The sequence below is a fragment of the Lissotriton vulgaris genome, chromosome 5, assembly GCF_964263255.1.
Source record: "Lissotriton vulgaris chromosome 5, aLisVul1.2, whole genome shotgun sequence".
Taxonomy (NCBI): Eukaryota; Metazoa; Chordata; class Amphibia; order Caudata; family Salamandridae; genus Lissotriton; species Lissotriton vulgaris.
The window spans coordinates 347,732,546-347,751,164 of record NC_141693.1 but is presented as its reverse complement, the minus strand read 5'-3'; the positions used below and the strand labels follow the sequence as shown (position 1 = coordinate 347,751,164).

Genomic DNA, 18,619 nt, shown 5'->3' with positions numbered 1-18,619 from the left:
ATCTTGCTCAAGACTCGACCAAACAACTTTTCCAGGTAGTGACGCGTCTCTCCGGACAAACAACATCTACCCCGGTCACGTATACTCAAGAACTATGTAATTCCTTTCCAAATCATTTCCAAAAAAAAGTCACTGACATCTTCTCCCAATTTGAAGCTCATGCTAGTGACTCTGGACATTCTCACCCCGTCTCTAACGACCAACCTCCTTCTGCATCGAACTCCACCAATCCCCCTCGAACGATCCCTTCTAATTCCTTCCAGGAGTTCTCTCAGATCTCCTCTGAACTGGTGTCCCATCTCATAGGCACCACAAACTCCGGATCCCCAGAAGACCCATGCCCCCCCTCCATTCTCAAAAACTTCCCTGAAATCTTAAGCCCTAAACTCACCGAGATATTTAATGCTATGTTCCTGTCCACTACTTTTCCCTCCATCTGGAAAAGAGCCATTGTCAAGCCTCTTATCAAAAAAAGTTCACTTGATCCTACGATAGTAGCCAACTACCGTCCAATAGCTTGCCTCCCGTTCCCCGCCAAGATTGTAGAGAAAATCATGAACAGACAAATCTCCGACTTCATAGAGCAAAACAACTGTCTCGACGAAACACAATTTGGCTTCCGAAAAGGACACGGGACGGAAACTGCGCTTATCAAAGCCACAGAGGAAATTAGGAAATCTTTGGATGGGGGAGGTTCTGCGGTGCTTATTCTACTGGACTTGTCTGCGGCCTTCGACACGGTCGATCACTCCACCTTGATCGACCGTGTCGAATCGGCAGGCATCAAAGGTTCAGCGAAGGATCTCATTGCCTCATTTCTTACTAATCGAGTTCAATCTGTCGCCTTCGGCAACTTCAACTCACCATCTTTTACCCTTCCTTGTGGTGTACCCCAGGGATCCTCGCTAAGTCCGACATTATTCAACATCTATGTGTCGGACTTGGCGAGGACCATAAAAATCCATCACCTGGCGGTTACATCCTATGCCGACGACACCCAGATTGTCCTAGCCATAAATAAAAACGGAGATGAAGTGGCCTCCAACTTCAATCTGGGAATGCTGGCAATAAGCAATTGGATGACACGAAACTGTTTGAAATTGAATTCCGATAAAACGGAGGTGATTCTGTTCGGCAATCTTTCCCCTGCCTGGTCTCCCACATGGTGGCCTGATGCCCTGGGACCTCCACCCCCCCCACCCCCCCCCCCCCGTAACCAAAGCTAGGAATCTGGGAGTTATACTGGACACCAAACCCACCTTTATGTATCACGTCAACGCGGTGGTATCTTCCTCATTCTACACTTTGAGAATGATAAAAAAACTCTTACCTTACCTTCCAATGAATATGAGGAAAACTCTAATCAGCGCACTTATCATGGCCCGCATTGACTATTGTAATGGCCTGCTAGTCAACGCTCAAGAAGGTGTCTTAAAGAAATTGCAACTGGTGCAGAATGCGGCGGCCAGATTGATTACTGGATGCCCTAAGTACGCCTCTATCTCCGGAACACTCCGAGAGCTCCACTGGTTGCCAGTGAAGAAGAGAGCCAAGTTTAAGGCTCTCTGCATTGCCTATAAGGCAATTCATGATCAAGGACCAACGTATCTAAAAAACTCCTTCTGTCCCTATGAACCTACCAGATCCCTACGATCTTCAACCGCTGGACTACTGCAAGTCCCTAGGACTAAGAAAGTCTCCTGGGGAGACAGATCCTTCATAGTTACCACCACTAAACTTTGGAATAGTCTTCCATCTTTCATTAAAACCTCCACTTCTTTGCTCTCCTTCCGCCGACAGATAAAAACCTGGCTGTTCAAGCAATAACTCCTCATAACCAGTTCTTTCACTCAGCGCCGAGACACCCACGGGTAGTTGAGCGCTCAATAAATCGCCTAAATAAATAATCGAGCACTTGTGAGGCTCTGAAAATTATCAGATGATTAATAAAAAGTATCTCTCAATCTTATTAACTAAACCCTCTTGTGCTTTGTACATGCACGTTTCAGTAATACCTGAATCACCACTTCAACCAATGAAAACTTGCTACAAAAGATGCTATCATATCTAACTTTGTTGGGGATAAAAAAAAGGAAGACAATATTCCCAGATCCCATCTGCTACTATGTTCAGTTTGAAAACTATGCTGCGGTCATTGCGGTGTATTTTAATGGTTTCGTCCATTAGCAAGGTGGTTCTAGATTTGAGCTAAGAAAGAAAATGCCTTTGGTAATGATATTCTAAAGGATTGTCTTTCCCTTGGTCACCTTAATGTAATCAGCTCCATAGCCTGGGAAGGCGCTGTTGTGACAGAGAAGCAACAGAGCTGAGCAAGCCCCGTGTGTAGGCACATTAGATTAAAAACTGTGCCAACCAGTGAACCATATCTTCTAGGGATCAAAAGCAACAATGATTGTTTCCTACTGCCCAGATTTAGGCTCAACTTTTTTCACTACCTCTGGCCCAACCACGTGGCGTTTATAGAGGTCAGTGCCTCATGCCCTGTGGCTGTGATAGTCGGTCTCCTCAGGACATGATGCATGTTTTGTAGTTTTTATGAGGTTCCTAGAAAGTGTTTTATCATTCCTATTCTTAAAAATGCTTGTTTCAGGAGGGTGAGACCTGCTTTAATCTTTTTACAACTTCTTCCAAATGATACTGTACTGTATACACTCAGCTTTTTAAGGCCCGCCATCAGGATTAGGTCAAGCTGTGATTAACTTTGATAGTGAGATTTATTTTTAAACTGTAACTAGATCACAATGGCCACATGTTTGATTATTCTGTACGTATGTGGAGTTTTATTGATGTTTGTATGATTTATGGTTTGACTTGAAGAATAAAATTAATATTGCTGTTTGTTGGTCCAGAGATTGATTAGGTGTAAATGGACACATCACATCACATCTCATAAAACAGTTATGTTTGTGAATTTACTGGTGTTTGAACCAAATACCAGTTTATCTGAGAGAAAAGCCATCCCCAGCTCTTGGTGCACAAAGTAGGACGGGACAAGTTTCCAAAACTTGTAGGGCCTCCAGCCCAGTGTGGCCCCATATCTCGCTCCCATAACTTGTCTTTGCAATACATTTGGCTCTGTAAATCTTCAAAAGTGCCGCTATCGGTCCCCCCACCCCCTTTCTGGAAGCAAAGTTAAAAACAGCTGCAGTCACTCTGTCCAGATCCCCCTTCTTTCGGGTAATCAAGGGGGACCAACTCAGAGCGTCGTCAAACACTACTCCCAGGTAAGGCAAGACGTTTGTCATCAAGGTTCCTATCTTAAAAGTAAACTGCTTTGCTGTACGAGGTCCCACCTGCATAACAAATTATTTGCTGCGATTGACCAGCAGGTCCAGGTCGTCCGTAAAATGGATGAAGGAGTTCAACAGAGGTTGTAGCCCCCTGGCTGTCCTTGCCATGAGCACAACAACATCTGCATATAGGAGAACAGGCAGGCTGCCCTAGCCCACCTGTGGGCAGTCTGCACTTACCTGCAGGAGGACCTTCTCCAAAGAGTTAATAAATAAATTAAAAAGGTAGGAGCCCAGGATAAACCCCTGGCGCACCCCTCTCCTAATATCAAACCTGTTGGTTACCTTAAGATCTTTTGGGTATCAGACAGATGCTTTTGAGTCTCTGTGGAGGTCCCTTAGAAACAAAACGATGTCCTTCTTCAAGTAATTCTGTTTAATCTTGTGGTAACAGTATATTACACTAAAACCCTCAAACTAAAACATAACCCAAACCCTTCAACTTTTATGGTACCGAACACTAAGAGCCTCTATTAGTGTTTGGATGGAAATAAAAATCCTTCTGGTTGTGTAGGAAACTAAACACAGAGTGGAACCTACCAGCGGAATTACCTCCACTGTAAGAATATTATTGTGAAGGACATTCAGCCAGTAGACTCTTCTTCATGTCTAGAGTTTTCTGCAGAATTTGGAGAATCTTCAATTCCCTTGACATTCTTAATGAGAAGAAGTTTGGAAACACAATACCACAACACATTACAAAAGGTCTACCTTATCCCCAGAAGATACTTGCTGCAAACATCTGAGCAGTTTTCTTACGTTCCAACTTGGAGAACATGGCAAACAACCATGATTCTGCTGATACACCAGGAACACACTCCAGAGAAAACCAGTGTGCATGTTTCCCACTATACTACACCCGAAGAATTTTGTATGCAACTAAGGAGCACCATGAGGCGAAAGCTTCCCAGTCCAATGTGTGTTAAAGAAGTGTGACTGTGATGTTATGACCAGGCCTCTTAATAATGTTTCCGGTCTTTTTCGTTTGGAAGCTCAGGCCACCTTTTTTTTGTCAACTGCTTATATCGGATTCAAATACTTAAGGCCCTGAAAATGTGTTTGCGTGTGTTTGATGGCCTCCAAAGAGATATTATTATTTCTGCCCTGCTAATTTCGATCCTCCAGAAAACTGCAACTGTGAATAAGGTATGGGTGCTTTGTTCATGTTTTTCTGATCACCTTGGTTCCAAAATTGGAGGGTAATTTTCTGTTTGAGTGAACAGTTGTCCTCCTTCCAGAGTCGCTGAAGTTCAATATTATAAGGTATAATTCGCAGAAACATTTTTGACCAGCCTAAAACTGGTTCATTTTATTCCTGGAGCAAAGCATAGTTTTGAATCCAGACACTTTTGTTATTGTAAGCAGTGGTAATTGTAAATGCCTGTATCATTTACAAGCAAAGGACCGGGCATAGGGGTCACAATCTTTTGTTTTTATGAAACGTGTCACCATTTAAAAAAAACATGAGTGTTTTGTTATTAGTGCTTGAATACTAAGGATGCCTGCAATGAGTGCTTTGGTATTAGTGCTGAAACCAAGCTTACTGTACTGCAGGTCGTTCTCAAGGGTTTTTGTAGAGCTGTTTTGTGGTTCTTCTTGTTTCCAGTGATATTGCTCGTCTGATTGAGCTGAATTTGCAGAACAATGTGATAGCTGCCTTTGGACAGCAGTAGTTTGTGTTTGGGGTGTGAGCATATGTCAGGAGAATTGTATTGATTTTAATATGTGGTCCTCTAATTTGAGTATTTCTTGGATGCTGCGATTCAGGAAGTAAGTCCCTTGGAAGCAACATTTGTACCTCAAAATTATGGTAGTAGGTGGTTTTCTGTGTTCAGCCAGGAGATGCACTCGCAAAACAGCTGAGATTTGCCCTGCTAAAATACTACTGGAGGTGGTCCAGAGTTGAGGTGCGTAAGCAGGTCTGGGCAGTGCCGTTCCCTGGAGCTGGAATACAGGGTATGTGTGCAGCTGCTGGTGTGCAGTACTGGGATATTAGATGGGCTGCAGAGACTTAGTGAAGGGGTTTGGCTTCTGTTCTGAAACAGGAGATTGTGCATGTCTACCATTAGATGAATAAGATGATAATGTATTGCATATGAAGCTCTAAATTCTGTATTTGCATTCAGTAAGGACAATGCAAGCAAAGTCCAATGGAGGGGTGAGTTGTGTGCATATGTTTTGATATTTAATGGCATCCCATCAAGTCAAAATAGCCAAATGTTTTCTGGAGTAACTGGTATAGTAATCTGGAATGCTTTCCAGAAGTAATTTGTATCTGTACTGTCTCCTAATGGAGATTTGATTGGGCTCCTCAAGTTGAGGGAGTCTTTGCATGAGATTGCTTGCTTTGCGTAACTGGTATGGTCTGTCTTCCATCTTGCTATAGCTTCTGCAGCAGTTCCACCCTCGGCAGTCATCGAACCCCTGCAGCTTAGCGTGCAGCAGGGACAGGCAGCTGAATTCCGCTGCGCTGGGACTGGCAGCCCGACACCTTCTCTGGAGTGGACTGGTAAGTGCTAAAAAAAGTTATCTTTCCTTTTGCTACCTACAGCCTGTGCTCTGTACCTAGACTACAGGTGACCAATCATGATTTCCTTAGACCCTTGAACGGTAGTCTTTTCTAAAAACCCATATTAGCTATACTTACAGCAAATCTCAGGAGTCTGTTCTCTTTACCAGTACCTGGACTATAGGCAGTCCATCCCTAGAGGTGACTGGTCTTGCATTGTGTGACCAACTGCCAATCTCTTGACTGCATTTTGTCCTAGAGATTAAATATCTGTATCCTGAGAGAGTAAAATCCATATTTCCCTTTGTCTCAACATCCCTAGAATCGGACACTCAACAGTTTTGGGTTGCTGATTGATATCTTAGATCACTGCCTGGATCCAATGCTAACTGACATCGACCTTTGCACCATGCTGTTATTGATTAGCAGCACACATTTGTGTAGTATGCCTTGTTGTTTGTCTATTTTCTAAAGTTTGTATGCAGGCCTAGCTAGATTTCAGTGTCACTCCAAAGGGCCTTCTTCATTCAGTGTTGGGGTCAATTCCTGCATTTGCTATTTTGTTTCCCCACAGGTGGGCAGTCGGGTGTCATCTCATCAAAAGCAATAATCCAGGGCGGTATTCTACGCTTCCCCGCAGTGGAGCCCTCTGATGAGGGGCACTATACCTGCCGTGTCCACAATAGTGCTGGGCAGCACTTTGCTAGAGCTGTTCTCCGGGTGCACAGTACGTACTGTTTTATTGTGACCCACTCTTTGAAGGCAGAAGCTGCTCAACTTTCCCTACTGATTGATGCAGGGCAATCTAATGTGTTTGAATTTTATTACTTTGACTTACTGTCTCACCCAAGTCTCTGACACACATCAGTGTTTGAGAAATTCAGAAAGAGACTGTATGATGATGTTCAAGACAAGACGCAAATAGCTTGGTTCTAAAAATGTAAACGAATAAATGGAAGTTTTATCATCGCATATTCATCATGCGCTTAAGGCTACCTTTTAATCTTCTTTTAAAAAAAACTTGTTTCCAGCATAAAATTGGGGGTAATTGTTGAAGTGATGTTTTGTATTGGAGAATCTTTGAGCTTGGATCACACATTTTGCAATTTCTTATTTAATAACTTTACACATTAGCTGCATAAAAGCCAATAAATATACTTCCCAGAATTACAATAGGTCTGTCCATTTGATTAATATTGGTATTCTTGCAATAAGCATTCTATTCTCGTAGACTCTGATCTTCGGGAAATTAACTGGGTTGGGTGCATGTTAATACTGATCTTCATATGGACCCTACTTAACCTTTCAGGTGGTAGTGTCCTGGATGTCCAGGTGAGCCCTGAGCGAATTGAAGTCCAAGAGGGGAATACTGTGAGTCTGTACTGCCGGGTTGGAGGATCTCCTGCAGCTACCATCTCGTGGAAGAAATTAGGGGGCACCTTACCTTCAAAAGTAAGTAACGGTGTTTATTCTTGTAGCCAGCTTAAGATGGGTTGTGGCACCTTATGGCCCATGAAGCCATATCTTGAACATTTTCGATTAAATGTAATGAGCTATAAATGATTCTCTGCTTGGTAATTATTTACCCTCCACTGTCCAATTCTATTTTTTCATTACATTGTGAAACAGGACAATATTCATATCACTACTTTAAGACTTGTAAAGAAGTTTGGGCTTTCTAGAACGCACTGTTGATTCAATACCTCTAAAAGCCCAGCTGCACTTATATAAACTCCCCAGGCCACAAACCTACTAAGTAATAAAATAGACTGATTGGCATAGGATGTGTGCAATGACATAATGGGAAGGAATGTCACGGAAATTGATGTCAGAAGTGCACTCCCTCACTTATAAGTGAATGGGCCTATTGCACAGTCAGAGGTGAAGTACAAAGGCTTCTGTGATTTTGTTCTAAAATAGCTTCCTGACTGGATGAGCAATACACAAAAACAAGAAGTAAATATGATCACAAACAAAACATATATATATTTTTAATATTTTGATTTTTGGGGGTAATTCTCTATTGTTTCTACATATAAAGTGGTAATTGAGCTTAGGAAATAGTTACATTTTTTTAACATTGTGAATGGTATATACAATCAGAACTTGCTTGTTTTTTAAATTTAAATACATTAAATATGGTGTTAGTGCATTTTCTGGCACTGTGTTTATGAGAATCAAAGCACAAACGGACTTTTGGCATTCCTCTGGGGCTTTGCTATCTCATTAAGTGCTGAAGTGTAAATGTTGGCTCTAATGAAAACTCCTTCCATTGCTCTTCTCAGAGAAAAGGATGATTAAAAACATCCAAAGGCCCACTTTGTAAATGAATGCAACAGCGTACCGTGATTGCACAAACACCATTGGTTTTGGGTTATAATGTGATGCAAGAACATGGGCACCACTCCTATAGGCTTGGGAAAGAGGACCCTCTCTCTATAAAGAGAGGGTCAGTCCATTCACTGTTGTTCACCTCTAACTTCTGTCACGATCACCCCAAAAACAGTCCGTTCTGCATTTAATAAGTCTGGAATGGAAGATAATGATTTGTTAATGTAGCAGTTAAATATTTTAAAACTATAAATACTATTGTCAAATCAGACTAGCATATTAGATTCATATCACACTTTGGCTTTTGTGACCTAATAAAAGCTCAACCCATTTTTCTCTGAAACAAGTCTTTCTTGGAAGATTCCCTTTCTTTGGAGTGGAACTCTGTGTAAAAGTACAATTCGGTGAGTCATAGACTTCATTTTGTGATATCAATAATATTCTGGGATCTGTCAAACTCATTCACATCTCTTAAGCCTTTTTATCTGATTCCAGTGTCTCTGCCCATTTCCATACCTTGCCACAGTGTCCATTTCCGTGTTATGTCCCTCAGAGCATACCCATGTACTTGCTTCATTCTTTCAGAGGGGGTATGAGAATGAGTGGCCAAGTAATCTTAGGTGTGGAGGCTCGCTATGCAGGTACTCGCCACTCAGTCCAGTAAGCAAATCAGCTTGGTTGCTATTACAATAAAGTAGCATGCCAGTCAGTGCTAGCAGTGTTGCTCGCCTATGTTGCTACCTGACTCTGCTGCGCCTAGTCAATCCTCCTTTCGGTCTGTACATTTTCTCTTTCTCTGAAAATGTCATTTACCATACAAAATAGGTGCAAAACTTTAAATAGGTCTAAAACTTTGAGCGTGTTTACTTGTCTTAATTCTCAAATCTATTTCTGTGCCAAAGTGTTGCAGAATGTTACATAGATGTGTAAAGTGTAACATAGTTGCCGAGAGTGTAACATAGACACCCTTAGTGTAACATGGGTATGAAGATAACAGCATTTACAAGTCCAAAAATCCACTTCCTCGGTCTCAGTCAGAAATAGTGGAATTTTACCCCTATAAAACTACTTCCGCTCTAAAAATTCTGACAATATAGCAGAATTTCTCTGTGGGTGTTTGACCCTTGGGGGGGGGGCTGTTTACATTCCAGGTTGTCAAAAGCCGCAAAAGGTGCTGAAGAGCTGCAGATGTTCACGTTTGTGGGTACTGTAAGAAGTTTCCCACTCTGATAAAAGATGGGAGACTGCACCTCCTTCCAGAATTCAGTGGATACTTGAAAATATACTCTTCATATTAGCAGTAGTTGTTACCTAATAGTGTTCCTCATAGTTTGCGTGTTGGGCGACAGGATTGAGGTGTGTGTGCAGGGGAATTAAAATGAGCAAGTTGGAAGTAGTTACCAAAGAGGCCCATGGCTTAAACATTGAAAAATACTAAGGTAAAGGTTCAGCTTAAGCTGCAAGATCTAGAGGAACCTTACCTTGAATTGTTAATAAATCAGTCTTGGTAGTAACAATGCAAGATAAAAACTTCAAATGCTGAGAACCGATTGCTGAATCTTGATCTTTTGATAGTGTTCTCTTTTTTCTGACTTTTGGCCCCTCCAAAGTACCATAGTGTATACTTTTTAGGAAATGTCAGTGATGATTTTCTTTCTGATAGTTGAACACCCACATTTTTAAAAGTTGATCCTGGTTAGAGAGGTATACTGGACCACTAACTACCTCATACAAATTGAATATGTACCTATTAAGACTTTTTAGGCCACTTTGTCCCCAAACTTAATCCCCCCCCCCTCATGCTTGTACACATTTGATGCTGGAACTGTGGAGTGCTGGTCTTGGACCAACACACATGAAATCCAGCAGAGCGCTGTTTTGGCTTTCTGCCTATCAGGGTTGATTTTGAGGACAGAAATACCATTGACAGCAAAACAAGCACACCATCATACTGCATCATGATCAGCCATTTGCTCTGATGACTGACACACTGGCTCATAAAGCAGATCTCGTAAGAGCCCATGGACTGACTGGCATAAATGCGAGGTGAGGCCTCTGTTTGGTGAGCATGCTCTTACACACCAAAATGAACCCTGTATTTCTCACTGTAGCCCTCCACTCTTCACCCTTCTTGCTTCTAAATAAACCTGTATTCTTCCAACCCAAGGGAGAAGCTCGATTTGTTCTTGAGGTGCTCAGTTCCATTTCTTTTGGGCTTAAGGTGACCTAGAGCATAAACATCTGCTATACATTTTGTTGACATTTGATGTGCAAACTTAGTATCTGTGACTTTTTCCATGTAGAACACTGAAAGCAAAATTGTGCTACCTTCAGTAGTAAAATATAGGTTTGGTATATAGAGGACCAGTCAGTTGTTGAAAATCATTAGTTTTGACTGTCACAAATCCGGGGGTAAGTTACTGTGCTCATGAAGAGGATGGTCCCTATCGGGGAAGTGTAGCCTCAGACTTCCACTACAATTGTATCATAAAGAAACTTTTCTGCAAGTTTACTTAATTCTTTTTTTTTTTAAGTTTGATTTATTGAAGAAAAAATAAAGGAAAGGGAGGGAGGGGGAGAGGAGAAAGAAGAGTTACAATGAATAGATACGCAAAATAAGCAATACAATATTGAATTCTATGTAAAGTATGCACAACAAGCATGAAGAGTTATGAGCAGTAATACGTACAAAAGATAAAAGGCAAATTTATATAATAAAATTGAATAATTGTAATAAGCAAAAACAAGAAAGTCATGGGGGTTTACGGACTTCAACTGTGTTAGGATTAGGGGAGGGATGCGTAGGAGCAAAGGAGGAAAGGTATGATACTAAGGGAAGCCAAATCAAGTCTCGTTTAATAGCTAGAGATATAGGTGTGACATAATTAGTATCCAAACGATGATGAAAACAGACCGCATTCCACCAAGATTGGTAGGAGATAGATGCAGCTTGTTTCCAGTCTGAGGTGATGGTGTGAAAAGCTATGGCTATTAAAAGGTCAAGTAAAGGATAGTGATTAGGGGAAAGGGGAAGTGCTGGTGAAAGAGAACCTAGAAAAATTTGTGTGGGGGAAAAAGGAACTTGGAATTGAATTTTTTTTGTATTTGCTTCCAAACTAGGTGCCAGAACTGGGAAGTGGGAGGGCATTCGAACAACATATGTTTAAGTTCTGCTGTGGGACAGGGGCATGACCAACAAGTAGAAAGGGTATCTGGTGAATAACGGGAAAGAGCTAGCGGAGTGAATAAGGTTCTGTTGTAAATAAAATATAAAGTTTGGGTGGTATTCGCAGCTCTAGAGGTTTTATGAAGCTTAGTCCAGATTTTTCCCAAAAAGGTACAGGCCAGGTCTGAGAAAGGTCAGATTCCCAAGCAAGTTCTATGCGCGATTTAGGTCTATCATCCATAAAGCGGAACAAATTATACAAAGCGGATGCAGAAGGAGAAGCCTCTAGCAAAATAGAAGTAGATTTACGTTCTAGAGGAATATCATTGGAGGATGGCAAGGAGCGAAGATGGGGTATCAGAACAGATAAAAGGGTAGCGTGTTGCGCTCGGGCAGAAGCAGGTAATGAGTAAAGGGATTGGAGTTCTTGAAAGGATAGAGGTGTACCTTGAGAAACTGATTGGGAAAGCCAGCATATTCCACGAGAATACCAAGATTTCCAAAAGAAAGTGCGGTTATGAATTTTGAGGAGTGAGTTGTTCCAAATTGGCTGTTCATGAATGGAAAGGAGGGATGGATAAGATGAAGACAGGAATGGAGATAGGAGAGTTTGAGAATGAGAAATAACAGGTGTGCGGAGACGGGCTAAAGGAGACGAAAAGGATAGAAATTCACGAAAGGTGAAAGGAGAAAGGAAGGAAATTTCCATTTTTAACCAGACGGGGGGATAATGAGGAAGGTCAGAAGATAGCCAGCGAATTGATTGTTTCATGGTAAAGGCTCGGTGGTATTCCCTAAAATCAGGAAAACGTACTCCAGAGTGAGCTTTATCTTTTCGTAAAGAGGCAAGGGCTATCCGAGGACGTTTACCGTTCCAAAGAAATTTCAATAGTAGAGAATCAATCTTTTTGAAGAACGAGACTGGGATGCGAAGTGGGAGCATGGAGATAGTATAAAGAAGAAAAGGGGATAACATCATTTTTATAGAATTGAGTCGGCCCCACAGGACAGAAAAAGTGGATGCCAACGTGTAATGGCTGTGTCCATTTTTTTGGAGATGTAATCAAAGTTTAATTTAAGAGTGTCAGAAAGGAGGGGTGCAAACCAAACTCCCAAATATTTAACTTTAGTTGGTTGCCAAGAAAAACCTGTTTGGGTAAAAAGATGTTTCTGGCAAAGGGGGTTTAAGGGTAAGATTTCACATTTATCAGCATTCAAGCGATAACCAGAAACCGCAGAGAAGGAAGAGACTTGATGAAGGAAGGAGGGGATAGAGGAAGCAGGATTGGAACAGTAAAAAAGAATATCATCAGCATAAACTGAGAGCTTAACCTGATGTGAGCCAAAATGAAAACCTGAAATGTTGTTGTCTAGGCGGATTTTAGTAAGAAAAGGTTCTAGTGCTAATACAAAAAGTAAAGGGGATAAAGGGCACCCCTGACGGATACCTCTATGTAAGGAAAAATAATCTGAAGACAACCCATTAACAAAAATAGAAGCTTGAGGATTAGAATAAAGTAGAGAAATCAGAGAGTTGAATTTGGAGGGAATATTGAACCAGCGTAAAGCTTGAAACATAAAATCCCACCCAATCCTATCGAAGGCTTTCTCTGCGTCTAAAGAGATAGCTGCAAAGGGAGAAGGTAGAGATGAAGCCTTGCTGAGTATACTGAGGAAAACACGTGAGTTGTCGGAAGAAAGGCGTCCTTTGACAAAACCCGCCTGCTCAGGACCAAGTAGATCTGGGAGAAGAGGGTCCATGCGTAATGCTAAGATCTTAGCTAGAATTTTATAATCTGTGTTGACCAAGGTAATTGGTCTGTAATTTTTGCATAAGGTATGATCCTTATCGTCTTTGGGAATCAAACAAATTAAAGCTTGTTGAAATGAACCACCTGAGGAACCGGCTCCAATGAAGGTTTGAAATAGAAGGAGGAGTTTGGGGAGAAGAAAAGAGGCAAAATGACTATAAAATTCAATAGTAAAACCGTCAGGGCCCGGAGATTTGCCATGACGTAATTTAGAAACAGCATGAGATATTTCAGCGATCGAAATATCTTGCTCTAAGGAATGGAAATCCACATGGGAAAGTGTAGGAGTGGGAAGAGAGTGAAAATAAGAAAGGAGATCATCAGTCTTGGGGATTTGTTCAGGGGTGTAAAGGTTATCATAAAATTTGACAAATTCTGAAAGGATGTCTTTATCCTTAAATGTAGAATCTCCAGAAGAGGTCTTGATAGATTCAATTTTTGTGCGCTCCCTTCTTATTTTTAAATAATTAGCCAAAAGCTTGCCCATCTTATTCTTACCACCATAATATCTGGAGTTGCATTTTAGCAAAATATTAGAAGCAGCATCAGTTGTGTATTTGTTAAATGAAATCTTAGCATCAATAAGTGATTTAAGAGAAGAATCTGATTTAGATGCGTAATAGGCAAGTTCTAAAGCTTTGGTATCAGCTAAAATTTTTGCCGATTTGGCTTCTCGAAGCTTCTTTCGTTCGGCCACAAAATTGATGATAAAACCTCTAGAGGCTGCTTTAAAAGAGTCCCAAACTGTAACAAAAGAGCAATCAGGGGTATGATTTATGAGAAAAAATTTGTTGGCAAAGGCAGTAAATTCGGTACAGAAAGCGGGGTCTAGTAGTAAAGCATTGTTGAACCGCCATCTACCTGAGTGAGGAGAAAATGGGATTAAGTCAAGGTCAACAAATACTGGAGCATGGTCGGAAAGGAGGATGGAACCAATTTCAGAGCGGATGGCATGTTGGGACAGAGATTTGCTAAGAAAAATATGGTCAATGCGGGATTGGGACTGATGAGAGGGGGAGTAGAAACTGTATTCTCTAATATCAGGATTACACAATCTCCAAATAACCACTAAAGCATTACTTTAAAAGAATTCACAAATTGAGCGTGCATACGAGAGGGTACAAATTTGACTTTTGACTGACGGTCAAGGAAAGGGTCATGAATTTGATTACAATCTCCTCCAAGAAGTATGTAATCTCCAGACAGGGAGGATAATTTAGAAGAAATAGAGGGCCAAAAAGATCTGTCAATTCCAGTAGGGGCATACACGTTAAAAAGGGTGAGAGGAATGTTGTCAATAAGTAATGTAACAAGAACCCAACGGCCATCAACATCACATTCATGAACGATGGAGGAGACATTTAACTTTTTATGGAACAGAATTACAACACCATTCTTTCTCGTTGCCGTAGGGGAACAAATAACATGACCCACCCAACAACGTTTAAGCTTTAGAGCTTCTGCAAGATGTGTCTCTTGTAGGAGGGCAACATCAGTCTTAAGTCTTGCCAAATGAGAAAGAACTCTTTGCCTTTTAATGGGATTAGTCAATCCCTTAACGTTCCATGTCGTTACACGGAATGAAACAATGGAGAAAAACAACTAGTAGCAACATGCCTATTAATGCATAAAGAATAAACTAAGAAAATTGAGAGTAGCGAAAATAGTGAAAATCTAATGGTAGAGAGAAGAAGATAGAGAAGAAGGAATGAAAAGGGAAAAGGCACAGAAAAAAAGAGAGAAAGCTGCTGCAAAAAGAGTATTGAAATATAGAAGAAAAAAGAAAAGGTAAAGGAGAATGCAAGAAGAGAAAAAGAGTAAAGAGGAAGAGGGCAGAAAACGAGTATAGAGACAGTACAAGTTCGTAACGAACGACTGAAAGACATACTTACGAAAAACGGACAAGAATGGGGATGATGGGCGCGGGAGATGACGACGTCAGCAACCAAAGCGAGTCACCGACCAGTAATATGTAGAGATCCGAATGGGCAAAACAAAGAACACAATGGGAAGCAGCAAGAGAGGTCGACGAGGGTAATATCTAAAGGAAGAAGACATACATTAGGGGATAATATAAGAAACCACAGTGAAAACATGACTCGACTAAGTATAATAGTATATAAAGCTGTAGAATAAATTAACAAAACAACTATTAGAATAAGAAACAACAATTAAACCAGAATAAACAACACTAAGGAAGAAAAAGTGGAACCATAATCAGACAAGAACATGAAGAGGCATCAGACAGTGGAGAACAAAAACTCTTCAGCCAGAATTGGAAACGTCCATAACATCCGGATGCAACTGGTGAAGGAAGGCCTGCAAAGCCGCCGGGTCTTCATATGTGGTGGTTTTATCCTTATACGTAACCTTGAAGAGACAAGGATGAAGAAGACCGTATCTAGCATTAATAGCTCGTAGCTGAGGTCTCAAGTCTAAAAATCTTTTCCTTCGATCTGCGGTGGCCTTGGAAACATCCTGCGAAAGATATAGACGGTGACCTTCCCAAATGGTCTGCTTCTTGAGTTTGGCGGCTGAGAGGACCTGCAGAAGATCAGTATACTGCAAGAACAGCATGATAACACCTCTAGGCTTGGTCGCAACCTTGGTACCGAGACGATGTGCTCGCTGGATATTGATGGAGGATAAGGCCGGAGCGTCCAGTATCTTCGCAAGAAAAGATTGGAAAAAGACGGTAGGATTGGACCCCTCTGAAAGTTCCGGAAGGCCGTACAAGCGAAGGTTATTTCTGCGATTTCTATTTTCCAAATCCTCTGTTTGACGTCTGAGGAGATGAATTTCAGCCTCTATTGAAGGGATGCGGGAGCAGGAAGAGTGTTGAGAGTCTGAGGATTGCTCCAGAGTCGTGACACGGGAATCCAAGGATGTCCATTTCTCCTGCATAGCCTGCATGTTTTTTGTGGTGGCTTCCATAAAGGGTTTGAAGGCACAAAGTTCTTCTAGGATGAGGTCCATAGATGAGGAATTGCTCCCAGGAGATGGTGGATCTTTCTTCAGCCGCTTGGATGAAGTCAGAGAAGATTGCGCCTTACCTCCAGTTTGAGCTTTAGGAATAGCCCCATGGGCTGAGTCAGATTTCGAAGATTTGCCCTCCTCCATTTCCTGGCCAGGAGAATCAGAGTCAGATCCAGATGGCAGTTTCGGCAAAGAAGTGATCTTCAAAGTACGGAGTTTCCCCATACAAGGCAGTCAAAAAGCCAGGAGCATAAGGAGGACAGGAGAGGTTCGCAATATCAATGTTTTGACGAGTAATGGTGACGCTGCTTAGAAGGAACAATCCACAGGGAGAGATCAGCCAAAAACCACGGGACTGAAGGTAAGTGGCGAAAGGAAGAGTCTTCGAGGAGAAAAGGAAGTAAGTAGATCCCAAAAAAGGTCCAAAGGCGTCACTGGTATAGCTTGAGATAGGAGGGTGCCTCAGAAAAAAGTCAAGAGACTAGCATCATAAATGAGGAACATTGCAGAGGAGCGTAGTTGAGCATAAAAAGATAAGAACACAGGTGCTGAGCGGCCCTCCTGAGGAAAAAATTCCATTTGCGTGCAGCGCGTTGGCAGGAGGAGACAGACAGGACCCCATGCAGTTCACGCAGAAATTAGTAGCTGAAGGGTGAAATAATGAAGCCGTAAACATACGTTGCACTGCATTTAAGAAATCTCCTGAGAAGGGTTGAAAGTGGAGTGCAGTGGAGGCAGAAACAAGAGTCTCTGTGAAATATTGCTATGAAAAGTCTCAAATGACAATAGTCTGCAAATGCCTCATAACGTGCTTCTGGTCAAGTTTGAAGAAAATAAACAATTCATAGAGTTGTTGCAGAAGTCTTACCATGGGCGTTTTGGAGATAGAGCACTTCTGAGGATGAGGTGAAATTTCACCCGCGGGAGCTGAGGGCTGGTTCAATGAAGAAATGCGCTGAGGTTCCGGCCGCCGCTGCGTTCGCGGCCGGCGCGCAAATGGCGGCAGGAGCCGCGAGAGGAAGCCTTCAGAGAACTCCTCCGCTCGCTCGCGGAAGACTGGAACAACGAGAGCGCCAGGTGCAGCTCACATTCCGGTGTGCGTAGCGGCGGTCGAAGTGCAGAAAATCGCCGACATGGTGCCCTTTGTGAGAGAGTAAGAGCTGGCCGGTGATGGAGCGCTCGGACTACACCGCCATCTTAGCCGGCGCCAAGCCACGCCCCCCCCCAAGTTTACTTAATTATGCAAGAAGTGCATTTATCTTTGCTATTTACATTTGTGTAACGCAGAAATGGTTCATGACAATATGACCAGTGGCAGCTCTTCCGCTAAGGCAGAGGAGCATCGCCACACTGCTCATAGAGCAGTGAAAAGGGAAAAAATAAAAAGGATAATAACAAGGTTATCGTTTTATTTTTGGTTTTTGCAGGCTGGGTTGGGGCGGGGCTCAGGGTGTGAGGAGGAAAGGACTGTGCATACCAAGTGCGCATGACTGCTTGGCTGGCTGTTTGCGCTCTTTGCACAGCCTGGTGGGGAATATGCACAGGCTCCTGACCTAATCTGAGCAGTGATCCACAGCGTTCAGACCAATCACAGCGCTGCAGTGTTGTGATTAGCTCAGTGGAGCCTGTGTGTCAGGTGCTTCCTGCAGCTTCTTCTGGAGCAGAGGAGAGACGCGGCCATCGGAAAAGGTAACTGTTTTTTTTTATATTCAACCCCCACCCCCGTTCCCTACCTGCCACAAGTGAATATTACTCATTATTTACATTTATCAAAAGAGAAGATGCTCCTACAAAGTGACTGCACATTGAGAGTGGATAGTGTGATTAAAAAAGTGCGGTTCTAAACACAAAAATATATACGTGTGACTGATTGCGATGAAATGTTACTGTACATGGCACTCATATTACTACTAAACTCAATCAGATTTTAATATCAGCCCACATATGTTTCGTCCCCTTAATAAAATTTCTTAGGACAGGGCCCTCATCAGGACAGAGTTATTACAGAACACACCAGAGAATGGGGTCACAGAAACCCAGATCCGTAGATGTCAGTCGCAGTTGCATGGGAAAATTCTCAAACTGTGTGACAGTAGGAAGAGGCTAATTTGTGATGTTTTACTGGCACAGCTGGGTTAAACCTTATACTACCCCTTTTGTTGAAATCAGTAATTATAAAGGCCCTCAATCATTCAGGGAAGAAGTATTACCTGCATGCAGTGATTGAAGGGTACTTTTTATCAGCACTCTTCATGTATCAATCACGTGAAAAGAGGTGTCTAAGCGATGGCCACAAGTGAAATTAAAATGAATTGCATCTCGGCACACCCAAATTTCTTTGTAATAGCAGGTTGTAAATCAGCTCCTGTGGAAGACACTGTAGGCACCTAAATTCCTCCCAATGGAAGTTCTGCCAAATTTGCACACTCTTTTGAAGCTCCCTTCCTTAGAATTTCCTGGGTGAGGAGGTGATAACACCTCTCCCCACAGCAGGTATTGTTTCAGTCCTCTGAGA

At 42.1% G+C, this 18,619-nt stretch overlaps 1 protein-coding gene across 19 annotated transcripts in view; it reads left to right on the top strand.

The window, feature by feature from the left end:
* Positions 1–18,619, top strand: part of HSPG2 (heparan sulfate proteoglycan 2) — a 936,289-nt gene that overhangs the window by 640,347 nt on the left and 277,323 nt on the right. For all 19 annotated transcript variants that reach the window (XM_086921606.1, XM_086921602.1, XM_086921600.1 and 16 more), the window contains 3 exons: positions 5,698–5,820; positions 6,395–6,547; positions 7,130–7,272. In XM_086921606.1, coding sequence (XP_086777732.1) covers positions 5,698–5,820; positions 6,395–6,547; positions 7,130–7,272 — 419 coding nt within the window. The remainder of the gene's footprint in view (positions 1–5,697; positions 5,821–6,394; positions 6,548–7,129; positions 7,273–18,619) is intronic.